This window comes from Pleurodeles waltl, chromosome 6 (assembly GCF_031143425.1).
Source record: "Pleurodeles waltl isolate 20211129_DDA chromosome 6, aPleWal1.hap1.20221129, whole genome shotgun sequence".
NCBI lineage: Eukaryota > Metazoa > Chordata > Amphibia > Caudata > Salamandridae > Pleurodeles > Pleurodeles waltl.
The window spans coordinates 1,111,817,414-1,111,836,456 of NC_090445.1; the positions used below are offsets into that span (position 1 = coordinate 1,111,817,414).

The 19,043-nt window shown below is 44.2% G+C and overlaps 1 protein-coding gene across 1 annotated transcript in view; it reads right to left on the reverse strand.

Annotated features, from left to right (window-relative positions):
- Positions 1-19,043, reverse strand: part of P3H1 (prolyl 3-hydroxylase 1) — a 179,035-nt gene that overhangs the window by 74,258 nt on the left and 85,734 nt on the right. The window contains exons 7-8 of the mRNA XM_069240258.1: positions 18,826-18,878; positions 9,602-9,723 (exon numbers count right to left, since the gene is read on the reverse strand). Of these exons, the coding sequence (XP_069096359.1) occupies positions 9,602-9,723; positions 18,826-18,878 (175 nt within the window). The remainder of the gene's footprint in view (positions 1-9,601; positions 9,724-18,825; positions 18,879-19,043) is intronic.

The following is a 19,043-nucleotide window of genomic DNA, read 5'->3' on the forward strand; positions in this document are numbered from 1 at the left end:
AGTGCATGCTCAACTTGAAGACCAGTCTATCCTGCCAATTTTCTGTGATGAAGATGTTTTCTGTATTGTAGCTGAAATTTGTATGAGCAATCCAGTAGAATTTAATGTTCTTTATCCAATGATGGGGGTTTTCCACATGACACATTCCACATTCCTGCAGTGTGCAGGAATTTATCTCAAGAAATGTGGCATAGACAATGCACTTACTGAGGCTGAAATCTTTGGAAGCAAAACTGCCCAGTCAGTATTGAGCAGAACTCATTATGTTCATTACAACGTATGCTCATCATATATGAGGCTACAGAGACACTGCATTGGAATGCTTTCTGGAACAAGAATAACAAAATTAGGCTTTGCATATCTTATCTCAGAAGTGAACAGGGCACAGAGTGGACTTCATCCAAAACACTTTGGGGGTCATTACAGCTGTGGTGGGCGGCTACCGCCGCCCGCCAAGCTGTAACCGCCGTGCAGCCGCTTATGCGGCCGCACTCCAGCGGGGATGTGGGCCGCAACATGGGAGCCGGCTCCAAATAGAACTGGCGGTGTTGCGGCCGTGCGACGGGTGCAGTTGCGGCCGTGCGACGGGTGCAGTTGCACCCGTCGCGCTTTTCACTGTCTGCATAACAGACAGTGAAAAGCCGCATGGGGCCCTGTCAGGGGGCCCCTGCACTGCCCATGCCAGTGCCCCACGACTCCCCGTACCACCAGCCTTTTCCTGGCAGTTCATACCGCCAGAAAAAGGCTGGCGGTCGGGGACTCGTAATCCCAATCGGCTTATCACCGCCGGGGCAAATCTTGCGGAATACCACCGGCCCCGGCGGTGCGACCGCGGCGCTTCCGCTGCGGTCGTAATGGGCCAGGAAGCACCGCCAGCCTGTTGGCGGTGCTTCCATCATTTTAGCCCTGGCGGTCTCGTACCGCCAGGGTCAAAATGACCCCCATAATGCAAAGCCAGGCAATGTTCAATATAATCAGTTCAAAATCAGAAAACCAAGTTTGTAGAGTATGTCAAAGAATGAGAAGAAACATAAGAAATTTGTAAGTACTAGCGAAATGTTTTACACATGATAGCTCAAGTGAAATACTTGGTACATGCAGATCGGGAAAGTGAATGGGAGCGGCGCATGAAGACTGTGGAGTCACTGATGACTGTGTTTTGCAAATTTGATTGTATACGCTGCCTGAGATATGGGTCCTGGTATTTGGAAAGAGTGAAGAAGCTGGAGGTAGAAAACCCACACCTCTACAGAAAATTCATCCAAAGATATTTTGTGGTGAAAGACAGAGACTGAAGGTTCAATGCTGTGGCTCCAGATATGAAACTGGCACAGACGATCCAGAGATCACAGAAAAGCTCCAAGCGCTTTGTTGGTCAGAAAAGTAAAAGTGAATATGTTGCTCAATGGCAGCTAGTTCACAATGAAGACCTTTCTATTTGCAATGTTTTCAGAGATGTGGCAAATTCAAAATGAAACCATCGTGAAACTGTTTCTCACCATGAACTTGAGGGAAAGAGAGGAACATTTTAATAAACATGTGGACAGCCTTCTTCTTTTCAAGCAGCAGCACGGAAACCACTTTGAAATGACTGAGCCTGTGCGACTACACAACTTTGTGACCAAACAATATGTTGATAACGATATAAAGACAAATCTACTAGATGTCCTAGAACATAGATCATAACTATACGTAGAACTGAAGCAGGAGAGATTAGCATTGAAAGAGAAAGGGTGTTTGACATAATCACTAAAGCTAAACTTCTACGCTTTATTGCCATAGTAAGAGTTTCATCCAACTAGTTACTACAAAACATGTTACTGAAAAACACCTTTTGGAAACACCTAAAGAGATGGATGTAGCAAAAGCAAGGGGTGAATATATCAAGGACATTCTGTTGCATGATCTTCTACTAACAAACGCATTATTTGATGGAGATGCTGCAACCAAACCAGTGAAGCACAAACTCCTACAAGAGCTCGGAAAAAAAAATTCACCTGAAGAATTTCAATTTGAAAAGGTGTCCATATTTAAACTGTTGTTGCTGTAGACTATATACGACTATTGCGAATGATCAAGATTTCATCCATGCAAAATTTCAGTAAGGCCGTTAAGACTGTTCTAGAAATATCAAAGTCAGCATGCATCTTTCATGAACTGCACATTGCCTTTGACAATTATCTTAAACTATTTTTCAAAAAATGTGAGAGAATCAGACGAATGTCTACAAGTGGAAAAATTTACCTTGCCTGCATCAAACATTTGACACCTATACCTGTGCAACTTGAGAAATTCTGGTCATCAACATCGAACAAGATGAACTTGGAGATGTTAACTTGCTGATGCTTCAGTGAACACTGAATTTCCACTTATTGGAAGTGGAATGATTGTCAATGAGGAGTTGGTGCCTGCAGAGATCATTAAAAAAATGTCAAGCCATATTGTTCAAGATCTTAGCAAACTGAAGGAAGCTGCCCTTCCTATTGTGCCATATGTTTAGTAAGCTGTTCGAAATCGTTTCAATCGAGTCATTGTATTGCTAAATGACACAAAGGTTACTATTGTGCTACTAGGGTTTGTTGCAATGTTCATAAATTAAGGGTTGCCAGAGTTATGGATACGTTATGGAACAGGCAAGAAAAGGCACTTAATCCCGATTCATATTCTGTACAAGAAAGATGGCTGAGAGATTCCCAGTGTTCTTATCAAGGCACATATTCTTATGGGCAAAACTGGAGCTTTAACTGCTGAACCTGCGAAGTTTCTAAAAGGATTTTCTGAGACGGAAGAAGAATGTGACTTTAAAGATGTTGAAAAATAGCTTGTGTGTGTGTGGAAAACAAGTTCTGACTGTCACACATTCGACAATCTTCTGTACAGTGAGTTCAAGAGATCAGTCGAGCTAAGTGACCTTCCACCAAAATCATATTCTGTAATTATCCAAAAACACAAATCAAAAATTAAAATCTCTGGAAAACATTTTTTTTTTTTGCGGAGGCATAGCAGGGGGCCAGGATTAATTTAAACCTTTCAGCAATGACTCTAGTCACACTACGTCACTGCTCTTCACACCAGTCCATCAAAGGCTCCCCTACTCCTACCGGACATAACAGAGCATGCATTAACTGGGCAGAGATTGAGCAAATCTAACACTTGGTACCTCGAACAAAATTTTGACTCTTCCTCTCCATCACTGCTCATTCTTTCCTTTTCATGGACCCACATCTGTTTCTACCCTTTCTTATCCTGAAACAGTCCTTGTTTCGGTGCTGGAGAGGAGAATGAGGTATTACCTTATTCATCCCCCATTCTATCATACATACCGAAACTTGGCTATGTGACTCCTCGTCTCTCATGCGTCAACCGTCAAGGAAAGCGGGGGCGGCTTTGAGACTGTTTATTGCTACTCTCTGGAATATTCCACCACCTTTTTTTCGTACCTAGGCGAAGCAATTTTGTTCACACTCAAATTCAACCTTTGATCTAACTTCATCCTGGTTCTACTAATCATTCCTGCACCTCTCTGAGATTTGAGCTGCATTCTTTCTCAAATATACTAATTTGATACTGACTGGTGATATTAGCATCTACTTCGACAATCTCTCAGATACTGCCACAGTCTCTCTCAGACTCACTCAGTTCAGTGAGACAGTCATTGATCTCATCAGCTCCCAACATAAAGCGGGACATCTTTTAGACTCCATCTTCACCAATCTTCCTAACATTATGACTTTCTCCACCATTCCACTTATGTGTTCAGATGACTTTGGTATCACTCTGGTGCTTCATTGTAGGTACCATTCTAACACTCCACCTCATTTAGGGAGCCCTAGGACCAGTCCTTGCTGGGCAAATATTAATTATTCAAATGTATTTAAAGTTTGACTCCGTATGCCGGTTACCCATACACGAGACATCACGGAGGCCTTTACCTTTGCAAATCAATTGCTAGGTGGTATTCCGGACTTAATTACCCCTATTAAGACCAGATGTTCTATTCACTCCCACAGCACCCAGGTACAGCAACGAACTAAGGATTGCAAAGAGGTATTGCAAAAGGCTTTAGGTATCTAGTGCGCCCTCTACAATCCAAGGGACAAAGCTTTAAACTAACAATTTCAGCTTTTATTTCGTTCCTCATTTAAATTATATTTTACTAAATAGTTTAGAAACCTCCTGCAATGCCCTTGGGGAAATCTTCAGTATAGAAAATGACTTAAAAAGCTCAGTAGAATGTAGGAAATACATTCCTACTCAAAATCGCTTAACTAATCTAGCTTCCTTTTCCCAACAGAAGTTTGCCACAGTTGATCTAATTCCTCCCCTCATCCCAATGTGACATCTTCTATATATACCCTGGCAACACTGAAGTCTTATGTTAGCCCATCTCTCTCAAATTTCAGCAGTCTTTCTGTGGAAGAAGTCGAAAGTCTTATGACAAAGATTCAATCCAGCTCCCTCCAGTGATCCTTGCCCCCTCATATAACACCCTTGCCTCTAACAACCTGAATTTATTGACCTTTTGTGAAAAAACCTTCAGCAGATCCTAATACTTTAGGTAACATTTCCAATCTCTCTTTTGCCTTTATCTTCAAATATTCAGGAGATTAGCTATGAACCATCAACTCTAAACTTTCCTAGAAAAGAACTGTCTACAGCATACATCTCAATTTGATTTTCACTTCCTCCATAGAACAGAATCTGCTTTAGTGACAGTTTTCGATAATTATGGAATGCCTCTAGATAAAAGGCAGAAACTCTGCCCTAATACTGTTAGATCTCTGATCAGCATTTGTCAAGGTCTTCCATACCTCCCTCCTTTACAGTCTACTTGGCACAGATGTTTGCAACCATGACCTTACATGGATAGATCAAATATTTTTCTGAATAGTACAATCAAAGCAAGCCAACTTGAGCTCCTGTAGGAGAGCAGTGGCCCTACTGATTAAGTTAAGAAAGTATTCCTTTAACAGTCACAAACCATGGTCTTGCTATTTAGTCAGTGTAAGGAAAGGGGCCATTAGTTGTGTGGCCTGCACAAGTAATGGGTCCACATTTGCCCTCACCTGGGAAATAAACACCCCATTGGAGCACTTGACTCTCTCAGGGTAGCAGAGCAGTCCAAGGCCTACTCAAGGGAGGTGGTGCGGGCTAGTAATCACCATTCGCTGGAACACTATAATAACACAATAAATTACTGTCCAGTCTGTGCTCTTTGCTTTTGAAAACGGAAAAGAACTTTCATTACACACACTAATCAATACTACTCAGCAATTTACAAACATAAGGCTGAGGAAAATATATTTTAATGATATTGTGTAATCACCTCTCACCACCTAACAAGGTCCAGACGAATAAAGTACATGTCAAAATATTGTCCTTTTAGGACAAAATTCAATACTCGAAAATAACTGTGTGTAATTGCACTTAATATTATTAATAAATCATATACTTTTTGATCAATAATCACTGTCAACATTATTCTTTCAATAAAACATTTAAAAATGACAATAAAGTATACACCTTTGATAGGTAATCACTGTCAACATTGTTCGCGATGTGCCTGTGTGCTTTGTTAAACACTTTCAGCATTGAAAAGGCAATGATAAATATAGCCCCTAGGGGATATTAAATTTTGAAAAGAAATTACATCTAGCCATAAACCTCACCCCAGAAGGCGCTATACAACAGGTACTTGTTTTAGACACCTTTAGGCCACACTAGTTTCAGTCATAAACTTCGCTCCTAGAGAGCACTACACTTACAGATGAAGAACACACGCACCAGCCTAGCGAGTGCTTGGACTCAGCAGCATATCGTGGGGTGCTCATGCTTTCTTAGACCCGTCAGACAGGGTCATGACTTTTAAAAACAGTTAATTGAGGGGGGTAGCTGTGGTGTCTCTGCAGCTTCCTCATGCTCTTCGTGGTGGCCCGCCATCCGGGGATCACAGCAAGCATCAGAAAGGTGTTTGTTAGTTACAGCCCTGCAGGACCAGTGAATGCTGTATTAGTGGCTCTCCCACTGAGCTGGTGAGAGCCACTGCCTTCCTAGAAGCCATGCAACGTTGCATTTTTCCTTTTTATTTTTTGAAGGGGGTGCCCTACCTCACTTAAGCACCCCTTTGTGCCGACTTTGTTGGGTGCACCTCACGGAGCCCAAACCTGGTTGCCCCTGGCCGGTTCCCCTCTGCCTTCTGTGGTGGCTGCCCCCACAGCCCCCAGACACAGGCACGGAGAGTGTGGTTGAGGCCACCACTATTGGGGTGGGGGGAGAGGACTGCACTTTCCCCCACTTCCTTAGTTTCCCGGGCTGGAGTCCTAGCCCCCATTTTAGCCTGGGGGATGAGGTCATCAGGCCAGTAGAGTCCAGGCAGAGGGCTCCACATACTCTTCGTCCGGGGGGGGGAATATATGTAAGAGTCAGCCCCCCAGTAGGTGGAGGCCCCCGGGGGGCTGGAATGAGACTGCGGAGGGGGCCCCACGCACTGAGCGGAGGTTTGAAGTGCTAGGGTGACAGCTCTCCAAGTGCTCTGAGCTTCGCTGAGGGGTGGTGGAGGGGGCGAAGCAAAGATCAAATCCTTCTCCTGCTGGTATCTCAAACGCCACTGGGCCATTGTGCATACTTTTAGGCTCATTTTGCTCTGCGTGGTGAGCCCTAGCCACCTGGAGCACTTTCCTTAGCCCTCCTGGCCTCTAAGGAGATGACATTTGCAGGGAGCAGGTTCCACTGGCTCCGTGTGCCAGCCTTTGTTTTTGGTTACCTCGGGACCTCTCTCCTCCAGGGCACAGAAGTTCAATCTTTTCCCTCAACTAGTCCTCATGGGGTATAAGAGGACCAGCTTCCTTGGTCCTGGGTAGAGCCCCACTGATCCTGAGGTAACCTGAAGGCACAGTCCTTAGCCCAGATGGATATCAGGGGGTTCCTCCTTTCAGATGTCCATGGCTACAGCCTCCAATCACAGTGTCTAGCAGAAAGTCACAGCCACCAGAGAGCTCTTGCTCTTGTGCAAGACCTTTTAAGTTGGGCGACAGGTTCCAGGTGCGAGGCACATCTGGCCTATCCTGGGGTGCCACATCACCTCTCCACATGTTTCCCAATCTTGCTGCACCACCTGCTGGGACATTTCAAAATGTCAAACCTGGAGTCACTTGTCACATCTGCTTTGGGGGACTGAGCTCTGTTGGCTAAAGAGGCCTGGCAGAAGTATGCAGAGTATACAGATCTACAGCTACACATGCCAGAAACAATTATTTCAAGGACTCATTTTAACAGTAATTTAAATTCCAATTTAATGGTAAGGCCGAATTTTACATTACTATTTGGGAGAAGGCACTTTTGGACAGTTGTCTTAATCCTGCCTACAATAAAAAGGCTTTTTGCTAGTGCCCAATTGTCAGCAGACTACTGATGGCTCCCATGTGACGAGATGTCTAGTGCTCCCTGGCAATGCACAAAGGCCTCTGGATTTGAGGAGGGAGGTACCCCTTGACACGATTGCCTGGGGGCTGCGTCTAACCCCTTCTTGAGCTTCTAAAGATGCCTATCCTGTCACTAGCAGATGGAGTTCACACCTAAGCCTGTCTCGCTTTTGACTTTCTAGTCAGGGTGTCTTGAATCTGAGTGGAAGTGGGGGAGCTGCTCAGAACTGGCTTAGCAGGTGGACAAAGGATTGCTGCCCAACCAGAGGCTGGCACTGGACGTAAAGGACGCATCCCCAGAACTCTCTTCAGGGCACTCCTGGATTCGAGGAAGATCACAAGAGAATTAAACCTGCTGTCTGCAACCTAAGACGAGCCTTAGATGGCTGGACCTGCTCTCTCACAAGACACCTTTCCTGCAACTATCCATCTGACTTGTGGCAACTGGACATGGACTGGACTCTGCTTGAGACCCAGTGAGTCCCTAGTTGCCACCCCTGAGATCCTGGGGGGCTTTAGAAGTGTACTCTTGTGGTGGGGGATTTGGACTTAAAGGACTAAATACAGAAGATAACATTTTTAACTGAGGAGGAACCTGATTTGTGTATGTGGCCAATGCTCCAGATACTGGTCAGTGTCAAATAGTGCTGAGGTCCATTTCTGCTGCACCTGTTAACTACCCGTGGCACTTTATGATGATTCTGGGCGATATTTTTACTTGAAGTTTATAAAAAAATAAAATCCCCTTACTGGATATTTGTCATTTTGGTGTCATTTTGTTCATTGAATTGACTATTCTTTAATTAATTTTGGGATTTAATGTTTTGCATTTCGACTATTACTGTTTTCAGTACTGCATAAATTATTTACACCTTGCCACCAAGATAAGCTTGTCAGCTATGTGACACAGCTACCAGGTGTCTGAGATCAGGTTGCTTTCGTGACTTTTGAGGGTTCACCCTGACAAGGATGGTGATTATTACTTGAAGTGGGTACTTATCGCCTTCAACTAATAATACAGTTTCTTAAACATCTGATTTGATAAGTACCTCAGCTTCTCAAAGCACACCAACCAGTTATTGGGCACCTCTTCGGCCTTCTGTAAATGCTCAAAAAGGTCAACCTTGTCCTACCCACAGAGGCCTGAAAAAACTGTGGTGCATTCTCTGAATACCTCCCATCTCGATTACCGGATTTTGTTGTATCTGGGTTGTCCTAAGTATGTTTTTGCTACGGGTAAAACTGCTCCAAAATGCAGCTGCTAACCTGATTCTGACTCCTTCTCTTCTCATCTAAAACAACTCCAATGGCTCCTTCTTAGCGAAGCTGTCCCCATTTAAGGCCTTACGTCTAACCCACAGAGCTATCTACAACTATGGTCCTACTCATCTAAAAAATGTTTAGGCTCCATCTAACCACTCGCACTTTTCGTGCCACCTCTTCTAAAGTGGTCCTCATCTCTCTCACTAAGAAAACCAGAACAATAGGCAAAGACTTCTATCGAGTGGTTACACTATGGAACTCCCAGTCTATAGACATTAAATCCACTTCCACTCACCTTGGCTTCAGAAAAAAAAGAAATAAATGAAGTGATTTTTCCCTCCTATGCTTAATGCCATGCACTTCCTTTTCTCCCTCGAGGAGGACACCTCCTTGGGGTAATGTTACGCTTTATTAAAACTTGATTACATTACTTTTTGGAGAGCGGGGGTTCTGTATGGTGTAAAGGGTTTGGCAGAGGCACTTTCCAGCACTCAAGGAAGATGTGAAGCATTCAGAGGTGGCTTTAGAGGTGAAGAGAGGAGGGAGTCATTTCACCATCACAACCAGCTTCTCAGTTATTTAAACTGGTGTTCATGCAAGAGCATCAATATGCATATAGCCAATGAATACAGCTGCCGCATGATAGCAAACGCCCGAAATGAAATAGTTACTTTTAAAATATGGCCCACTTCCTATCAGCACTGAAATAATGAAAATATAATGGTGTGCAGAATCAAAACTCCATCCCTGAAACTTAACATTAGTGGTGAAACCTTTTGTGAGACAAGTGATTTCACGTACCACAGCCAAAGTCTAAAATCTAATTTTATCTCCAAAACAATTTGTCATCTGAATAGCGGTGGTATTCATAATGCCAAATCTAAAAAAGATCAGAGACCCCTGTGTTTGTATCTCACCTTCTCGTATGGTCTTTGAAGTCTCCAGAGATTCCTTGTTTTTCTCATCTACAAGTGTTTCAATTTCTTTCATCAGGTTGCCAATTTCTTCAGTGATTCGTGCTGCAGTCTCTCGCTCAACCCTTCAATAGACAAAGAAGCAGAACACTTAAAGGAAAGTAAAAGGATCTCAACCAACCATGATATCTATATATAAGATTTTATTTCCACTCAGCAAAAACAAAAAAAACACTTGAATGCCCCATCCGACCTGGCATCTACTTTCCCAAGCCCAACGAACTATGAGAGGGGCTCTTACACCAACCAAGACTAGGGCAATATTGTGTCTTTAAATCCTTGTGTTTCTATTATCTCCTAAGCCAGTCCTAAATGGGAGGACTTGACTTGAAAACTGGAAATGATTGATGGAATCTTCGATAGTGTAAGAGAAGCGAACACAAGGGAATACGCTAGACACAGACCTCTTTTAATAAGGAGTGATATACTTGACTCTCTGTGGGTTAGTTAATTACACATTAACTTTATGTCCGCGAATGTAAGCTAATCACAGAAACCTTCCAAAAAACAACTGTTGCGCAAATGGGATGAAAAAATAAATGAATATAAACTATTTACGTCAAGAAGTGGTTGATCTGCAGTTCATGGCATAAGAATGCAGTCTGAATGGTAATGCAGAATTGGGCCTACGTATTTGAGAATCCTTAATCTAAATCACAACATTTATAATTAAAAAACACATATTTAGTAAATTATTTTTTGGTCAAAGCAATTTACTTTCTCTTCGTTCAAATGTGCATTATTTGTATCCCAAATATACATACAATATAAAAAGTCCTCGTTCGCCGTCTGTGATTTCACCTGGATCATTAGTCATCAGCTGTTCGTTCATTACAAAGTTTCACAATTACTCATTCAGCAATGTTATCTATATTCAGTACCAAATATTTGCTCCCAAAGTATTTTCACGGAGAATAAAAAATAACATTGTGAAGGCAACAAAGTTGTATATGTGTAAGAAGACCCATATTTTTTCCAGCATTTTATTCTTCATATACTTTTTGCGGATATTGTCAGTGCATAATATGAGCAGGTCGTTTCCAGTATTGCACCGGCACTTAATTCTAAACTCCGGTGTACTGACTCTTGGCGCTCCCCCGTCCGAATGTGTACCCCCTACGTCAGAGGGTGCTCTTTCATTCAGCTGCTTCCTGGCACTCCACCACATGGTAGCGCTGTCTAATTTTGAAATTAGCTCAACAATAGTGTCTAATAATAAATAACACAGTATACGTTAAAGATCAGTTATGCCTGCTGCCCAGCCATTCTCAAGCTTTGAATGGTCTGGAACATACCAAGTTGCCACACGTGCATTGTCAGTAGTTGTGTTTGAACTGTAATTGGCAGCGCCAGCACAGGCAATAGAAGGCGCAAGGTGCAGGGCCCTCCTGAGAAGGACCCTGGCGCTTCATTTTCACAAATTAAGCACCGATTTTGATGCCCTGGAGGCCACTACCCACAGTCCCGGGTGCGTACTCAGTGAGACCCGGCTACGCTTCCCTATACTGCCTAGCCCGTTTTAGGTCGTTTGGCGTCCACTGTAAGCTTCAGAGAGAACACGAAGACTTGTTCGTTTATGTCCTTCCTCGTCGCGTTCCTCCAAACATTAAACCGAATTTGTTAAAGGGCCTGAACCACAAATCGTTCTCCCCCAACTGTGACTTAGGAAATTAGGTAGTAAATCAAGAGCAAGCTGCACCTAGAAACCACTGCGCAGGTTTGGGCCCAAACGGTCAAAAAAAATGTCTATGCCAGAGAAACAATGACATCCTTCCTGCTTTCTTTTTATCACAACGTACCACCATTTCCAAACATGGCAATGGACGAGTCTTCCAAGATCGTTATCGGAAACTACTTTTCTGCAAGATACAAAGAAGACCTCTTTCATAAAACTTAACTGCACTAGAGGGACCAGTCATTGAACAGCAGCACCACCTTCAGGATCCGAACTAGCATAGCCGTCCGCTACATAAACGCTTGCCTTCTTTCTACCAATTGACATGGTTGGTCTGGGACAAAGGAGTGTCTACAGTCTGACCAATCACCAAAGTTGCTTCACACGTGGGACCCGTTTAACTGCTCGCCACAGACACTTAGCCACATAAGCTTTTGCGCTAAGGATGTCTGGTGGCAAATAGACAAGATATTTTCAGTTTATACAAAGAATCAACACTTGCCCTCTAACCCCATCTGATTATCCAGATGTCCTAGACCAGTGGTTCCCAACCTGTGGTCCGGGGACCCCTGGGGGCCCGCGAAGTCTCCTCAGTGGGTCCGCAACTGCTCAGAAAATGTTATAATTTCAACAGATTAGGTCCCCTGCTTTGGATAATGACTTAGTGGGTGGTCGCCGCATTGCAATAATGATTCAGTGGGGGCCCCCGGGTTCCAGTGTTGATAAAGTGGGGGTCCACAGAAGTCAAAAGGTTGGGAATCCCTGTCCTAGACCAGTACTAAAGGGACCATATTTGGTGTTAATGGCTATTAAAAACACATCCCACTCACTAGTACATTATATGAAGGGATATAAAGCCACGCTTTGACACAAGCAGAATAACTAGATTGCACAGAATAATCTGAATATATATAAAATTGCTGCGAGGAAGCATTTCTTGCTAAACTAAGGCTCGAAATTACAAATTTGAATTTAACATACTTGTTCGTAATGTGCCCTAATGTCAAGTAATGACACCCGTTTCTCATATGCTTGGTTAAGTACTAGTAATTCCTTTGGTGACGTGTACACGCACATCACTAGGAGAGCGAAGGTGTTAAATAAAGCAGCAGGTCTCGGTGAGATGGGACAAGATGTGTTGCCCGGTGTACTTCTGCAGTGGAAGAGCTTCTGCCTTGTACATAGGGTTGTGCTTAGCAATGTCAGCCCTACAATACCGACAACCACTGAATCACTTAATTACGTGTACATGGTATACTTAACTCCACACCTACTTACCTTGACGATACAGTGGAGGAGTCAAGGCTGATATTTCAAGCACAATATTTTACTCGTCCCCGCGGTGGGATCAGTACCATATTCTATGTCAGGACCGGAGGCTTCGGATTATGCTTCTCTTTCTTTACTATCAATTAAAATAGCAGCCAATAAGTTTACAGGAAAAAGAAAAACTACAGCTACCATGAACATCTGTAGTCCAGCCTGGCCAATCCCAGGTTAGCCCCTCACTATAACAGCCACCATAATAATAGTCCTTCCTCTTTCTTTGCTGCTGCATCCAGAGTTAAGTCACTTTTTCCCTTGATAACGCTTTTATGCTATGATTGTCTTTTCATAGTTTTATTGAAGTAGGGCTGTGGAGCGGGGCTGAGCAGCGCTCGGTTTCTGGGCTTATTTGGACACGCTTGCGGTCCTGCATTCATGCAATTCTGACCGCCCGAGGGTTTGGAGACTTTCCCTTTTGTCCAATTGCGCGGTGCGGCTTTGATTTATATAGCCGGAGGCTCCCGCCGTGCTCCATGAGGTTTTTCCTTTCGCCGCAGCGGGACGGCTTTCCCCTCAGGCATTCCAGTCTAATTACAGGCCTCCTTGGGAGGCCTGCTGAGCGCTGCCGCTGAGAGCCGTCTGCTCTCTATTTTTTGCACCTCTTCGCGCATGAGCATGGCCGAAGTTCCGATTTTCAAATCGGATTTTGGTCGGGCGCTGCGCGCGAAGCGCTGGGATTATTGTATGCCCTGAGAACGCCTGACAGGGGGCAAAAACATTTGAGGCCTGGCCTTGGGAGTTGTTACAGGTGCTCCCTCCACATAATTTGAGCCCTATTGTGCAGTGCTTCCAGAACGTTTTTTCTGCTACTATTTTTTGAACCTGTAGGGGTTTTTCCTCCCCCTTTTGAACTCCTTCTTCTTTCCTACTATGGCTTATTTTGCAGAGGAGGACGAATATTACCAGGAAGAAGTGGAAGGGCCCTTCCCTAAACAGATGGAGGAAAGATTGGTACAGACCCTTGGCCACCATGTACAAGACTCAGTAAATCAAGCTTCAATTAAAGCATTGAAACCCTTTACAGCGCCCTTAGTAAGATATGGGCAAAGAGAGTTGATGGGACCTCTGGGTCATGGATTAGAGAGCCTCAATCTGAAGAAAGCGGTTTTACTTCTAGAACATCCTTGGACTCTTTATCTTCGGCAGAGATTCTTTCTCAAAGGGCCAGTGCGGTCCTACGGGATCACTAATATGGTCCTGGTTTTGCTGCTGCTTCTGAAAATTTCCCTCCGCCATCAGATTCACGCAAAGAACTCTTGCAGTCTTCGGATTCTCACTCCGACTCAGAGTTCTCTGAGCCAAAGCAATCTGGTAAACGCAAGCATAAATCCCATCACGTTCCAGATGAAATGATGTCTCAAAAGAATTTACTGTTTGACCCTGAGAACATCATTCACCCTCATTCCACAGAATGGGTTCCAAGTATGGAAGTGCCACACTATGTGCAAGATAGACTGCGCAGGATTTTCGATAAAGATGTGCACAGCACCTTGCGTTCCAAGTGCCCTCATCCCTCACTGCTGGGGAAAGTGGCCGACACTACGGAGCTCGACCCCAGTGTTGCTATCTTCTTGAAGAAGTTAACGAAAGATCCCAAGAAAGGGCTTGATCGTGCCTGGAAGGGCTGTCAGGACAAAATGCTAGACCTATCAGGCCCCATTACAAAGATTCTGGAATTAGCTGTTCAAGCTAAAGAGACTAATACGCCCTTGGATCCGAAGACAGTTCTTGAATGGGCGCAAAGAGCCATCTGTCGCCTGGGAAACGCAAACTGCGCCATGTCCACTGAGCGCAGAAAATCCTTTCTTATGCGCATAGACCCTAAGTTGGCTGAACTGCTCCTACCGAACCAGGTTCCCTGGCTAATGGACTCCTCTTTACAGTGTTAGATAAGGCCCAATCCTCAATGAAACGGATGTTCAGTCGCGGCCTTTTTACCAGGGCCGGACGCTACTGAGGTCATGCGCCAGGCCGAGGTTTCCATCAGACCTCCAACAACTACGTCCCTAGAGGCCGAGGTTACTACCAATCCTCATCAGGATTTTATCCAGCCAGAAGAGGCCGAGGTCGCGGCTTCTGAGGGAAAGGTTTGGAGCGCAATCAAGACTCCTCCGCCTCAGGTGAGAATTATTCCCTTTTCAGTGGTAACCCTTGGGGGGAGATTGAAGGCTCATGCTCAGGCTTGGGGGTCGCATTACTCAGGACCCCTGGATTCTGCAGCCGGTTCGGGGTTTCAGACTAGAGTTTTATTCCACCCCGGTTCAACATCATCTCCCTCTTCCTCTTCTTTGTTCCACCAAACAGAGAGTGCCTTTATATATGTGGAGATCGAAGATCTTCTTCGCAAAAACGTAATAGTCTGCTCAACTCCATTTCCAAACAGGTTTGTCAGTACTATTTTCCTAGTACAAAAGAAAGGCGGAGGGTTCGCCTAGTACTAAATTTGAAAGATTTCAATTCTTGGATAGTCTATCGCCATTTCAAGATGGAAGGCATCCATTTATTACAAGATCTGTTACTAGAAGGAGATCGATTAGTGCATCTAGATCTCAAGGACGCCTATTTAACGGTGCCGATCTTTTGTCCGCACCGACGTTTTCTAAAGTTCCTTTGGCGACACCAATGGTACGAGTTCAAGGTTCTCCCCTTTGGTCTCTGCTCCTCCCCTTGGTGTTTCACCAAATTGCTTCGCCCCGTAGTGCAATTCCTTCGAGAACGAGGCGTTCGTCTCATCATATATCTCGACATGTTGATTATGGCCCAATCCAAAGATTTAGCCTCGGTCCATCTGTCCTGGGCGATTCAAGTCCTCCAAGATCTGGGTTTCTTAATCAACAGAGTAAAGTCAGTGACTCTCCCCTCGCAATGTGTAGAATTCTTAGGCTTCCAGGTAGATTTGGTTCAGGTCCATCTAAGATTACCATTGACAAAACGGTCCTCCATCAAAAAAGAATTACTGAAACTATATCCTTACATCCATAAACTATATCCTTATAGATTTTGCCACGGCTGGTGGGGCTGCTAGTTTCATCGATTCAGGTGATTTTTCCAGGCCCGTTACACTATCAGGCTCTTCAACGCCGAAAGATTTTGCACCTCCGCAGAGGTCTAGCTTATGCAGAACGGATTCCGTTATCGGAGGAAGCCAAAATGAAGATCATGTGGTGGCTGAACCACATGGAAGCCTGGAACAGCAGGGCCATTTTTGCGTCCTCCCCAAAGGTTGTGATATAATCGGATGGCAGCCTATGGGGCTAGGGAGCTCGTTGTGGCTCGGTGAAGACGGGAGGACGGTGGTCCTCGGAAGAACTGAGTTTTCACATCATTTGCTTGGAGTTACTAGCAGGAGCCTTTGCGATTCGCTCGCTCTCACCCAGCAAAGCCCATTGTTGAATTCTTCTTTGAATGGACAACATCTCAGCAGTGAGATATATAAATCGACTGGGTGGGACCAGATCTCGCATGCTAGCGGAGATCGCCAAGGAGTGTTGGCATTATTGTCTTCTGAACCAGATTCATGTGATAGCAGAGTACATCCCAGGTCACTCCAATGTGGTAGCGGATTGGAACTCAGTTTCTGAGAGACGGCAGCGACTAGAAGCTTCACCAGTCGGTTTTTCAAAACCTTACACAGAGATGGGGTCACTGCTCAATAGACCTTTTTGCATCACGCCTCAAATCCCAACTACCTCGGTTTTTCAGTTGGAGGCCGGATCCCTTAGTGATGGGATCGGATGCTTTTCTTCAGACCTGGTCGCTGGATCTGCTTTATGCTTTTCCCCCATTCTCAATGATTCAGAGTCCTGGTTCAGGTCAAGAGACAACAGTCCGAGATTATTTTAGTGACACCGCTCTGGAAAGATCAGGTTTGGTTCCCAGTTGCTATGTCCCTATCATGTGCACCCCCAGTTCTTCTTCAATTGTTCCGGTCATTGCTTCTGGATCCTTTGGGTCTTCCCCACCCTCTAGTGGTGCAGGGACAGTTGAATCTCATGGCTTGGTGACTTTCCGGAGATGTTGGCAAATGCCAGGAGTTTCAGGAGAAACTATGTTCTTCCTATCTCAATCATGGGCTCACTCCACCCATAAACGATATGAAGCCTCCTGGAGGAAATGGGTGGGTTGGTGCAGTGAACGGAGTATTGATCCCTTGGGGGCCCAGATTTCCATAATTGCTAATTTACTCTTGGAATTGGCAATTCAAGGACTCGCTTACAGAACTGTTAATAATTTCAGATCTGCAATCGCGGCGGGGCATCAACACGTGGACGGTAAGCCCGTTGGGGAACATCCTTTGATTTAAAAAATCCTTCGGGGTATTTGAATGGTTAATCCCCCTCAAACGCGTTACTCTGTTCTTTGGGACGTGGATATTGTCCTTCGTTTCATCAGGTCTTGGCCATCCAATGATGATTTGTTGCGTAAGCAATTATCTGCCAAGCTTACAGTTCTTCTATGCCTAATCTTGTGCAGACGTGTTTCTGTTTCAGAATTTACTCCCTCCGGAGTTTCATTCACAATTTCCAGACGTACAAAAACTGCCACTAAATGTATTTCGTACCCTGCTTTTCCTCATTATCAGAAATTGTGTGTGGTGCAATGTTTGAAGTCTTATGAGAACTGTACGCGGGAGTGGCGTAGAGATGTAGGGGGTCAACTTTTGATTTCTCTGCGAAGACCTTATGGTCCAGTGTCGTCAGGTACTTTAGCTAGATCGGTCAAATGGCTTTATGGAGAGGCTGGAACAGACACTTCCATTTGTAGCACTCACTCGATTCGAGGAGCTATGGCATCTAAGTCCTTAGGACAGGGTCTAGATTAGAGGATATCATGGCAGCAGCAGATTGGTCTTCAGACAACACATTTAAAGTGTTTTATCACAAACCTATTGTGGATATTGAGACAACAGTGGTGGATCAGCTTTAAACTAGCATAATCCGAAGTCTCCGGTCCTGACATAGAATAAAAGATTTTCTAGCTAACGCGTCAAGAATTTTCAATTCTATTAAGGACACGGAGGCGAGGATTATCCCACCCGTATATGTAAATGGTAATCTTATTGACTTGTAAATATTTAATGATAGTGGTACATTTGCTGAGATGAGTTGTTATTTCTAAAAAGTTTTAGCCCCCCTGTTTTTTGTGATTCATTTTTCCAAATGGTATTATGGGTGTTTTTCCTTTGTTCTAGGTGCTGGTAACAAAGGCGAGTGATCCTTTGGACAGAGGATGGTTCGAGTTCGTGTTCCGTCAATTGTTGGTCAGTATGTTCCGCTGCAAGTTTTATGATGTTGTGGAGAAATTGTCGTCTGGTGCAAAGAAAGAGGAAGGACTATTATTATGGTGGCTCTTATAGTGAGGGGCTAACCTGGGATTGGTCAGGCTGGACTACAGGTGTTCATGGGAGCTGTAGTTTTTCTTTTTCCTGTAAACTTATTGGCTGCTGTTTTAATTGATAGAAAAGAAAGAGAAGCATAATTCTCGCCTCAGTGTCCTTAATAGAATTTAAAATTCTTGACGTGTTAGCTAGAAAAAAAATTACTGTAAAGTTAACATAGTGCTTGTCGCAGGTTCCATTGTGTAATTCACAATATGAACCACTGCAACATTTTCCAATAATCTGACCATTAAATCATGAACCAAGACATACCTGGTTGTCTCTCTAACTGAGCAGGCCGAGGCATTATGTGACCACTATGGTTAGATTAGCGTTGGTTCATTAAAATGTTTCTTAAGTGCATTTCCGGATTAACGTCGAATCACCGTAACAATCATTTTAGGTATTTCAGTTCTGATATTGTGTACTAAATAAGTATTTTTGGACGGTACTGGGCAGATGAGAAAGGGGGGGGGGGGGGGGGAGTGGGGAAGCAGAGTGGTGGGCGCAGTGGAGAGCAGGAGGGGGAGAGAGAAAGAGATTGGACGGTACCGTTCATAGTGAGTGGAACACACACACAAAGCGAGAAATGCATCAAACATCTGCTGGATTTCTGGTTCCTCACACCTCTGAGCCCAACCATTTAAGAGCTAATATCTAATTTCCCCCGCATTTCAGCCTTTTTCATACAGCTCTAGAAACTTTATACTGCTTTCTCTCAGCGGCGTTTCACCTCATCTCATGCAAACATGCTAAATATATACCACATGCATCATGCTGGAGCCCTACTTTTGTTTTTCTCTTAGTCTCTTTGGTATAATGTCCACTGGGGTCCAGGTATCCTAAAAGAAACAGAATATGACAAAAATATTACATTGTCACGTATCTTTAAAAAAGGGAATACTGTAGACGTATTACATTTTGTCACTGAAGGAAGACACATGATCTACAGCATTTAATCGCCTTTACATTAACAAACTATGGGAAGTTATGTATTTAAACATATA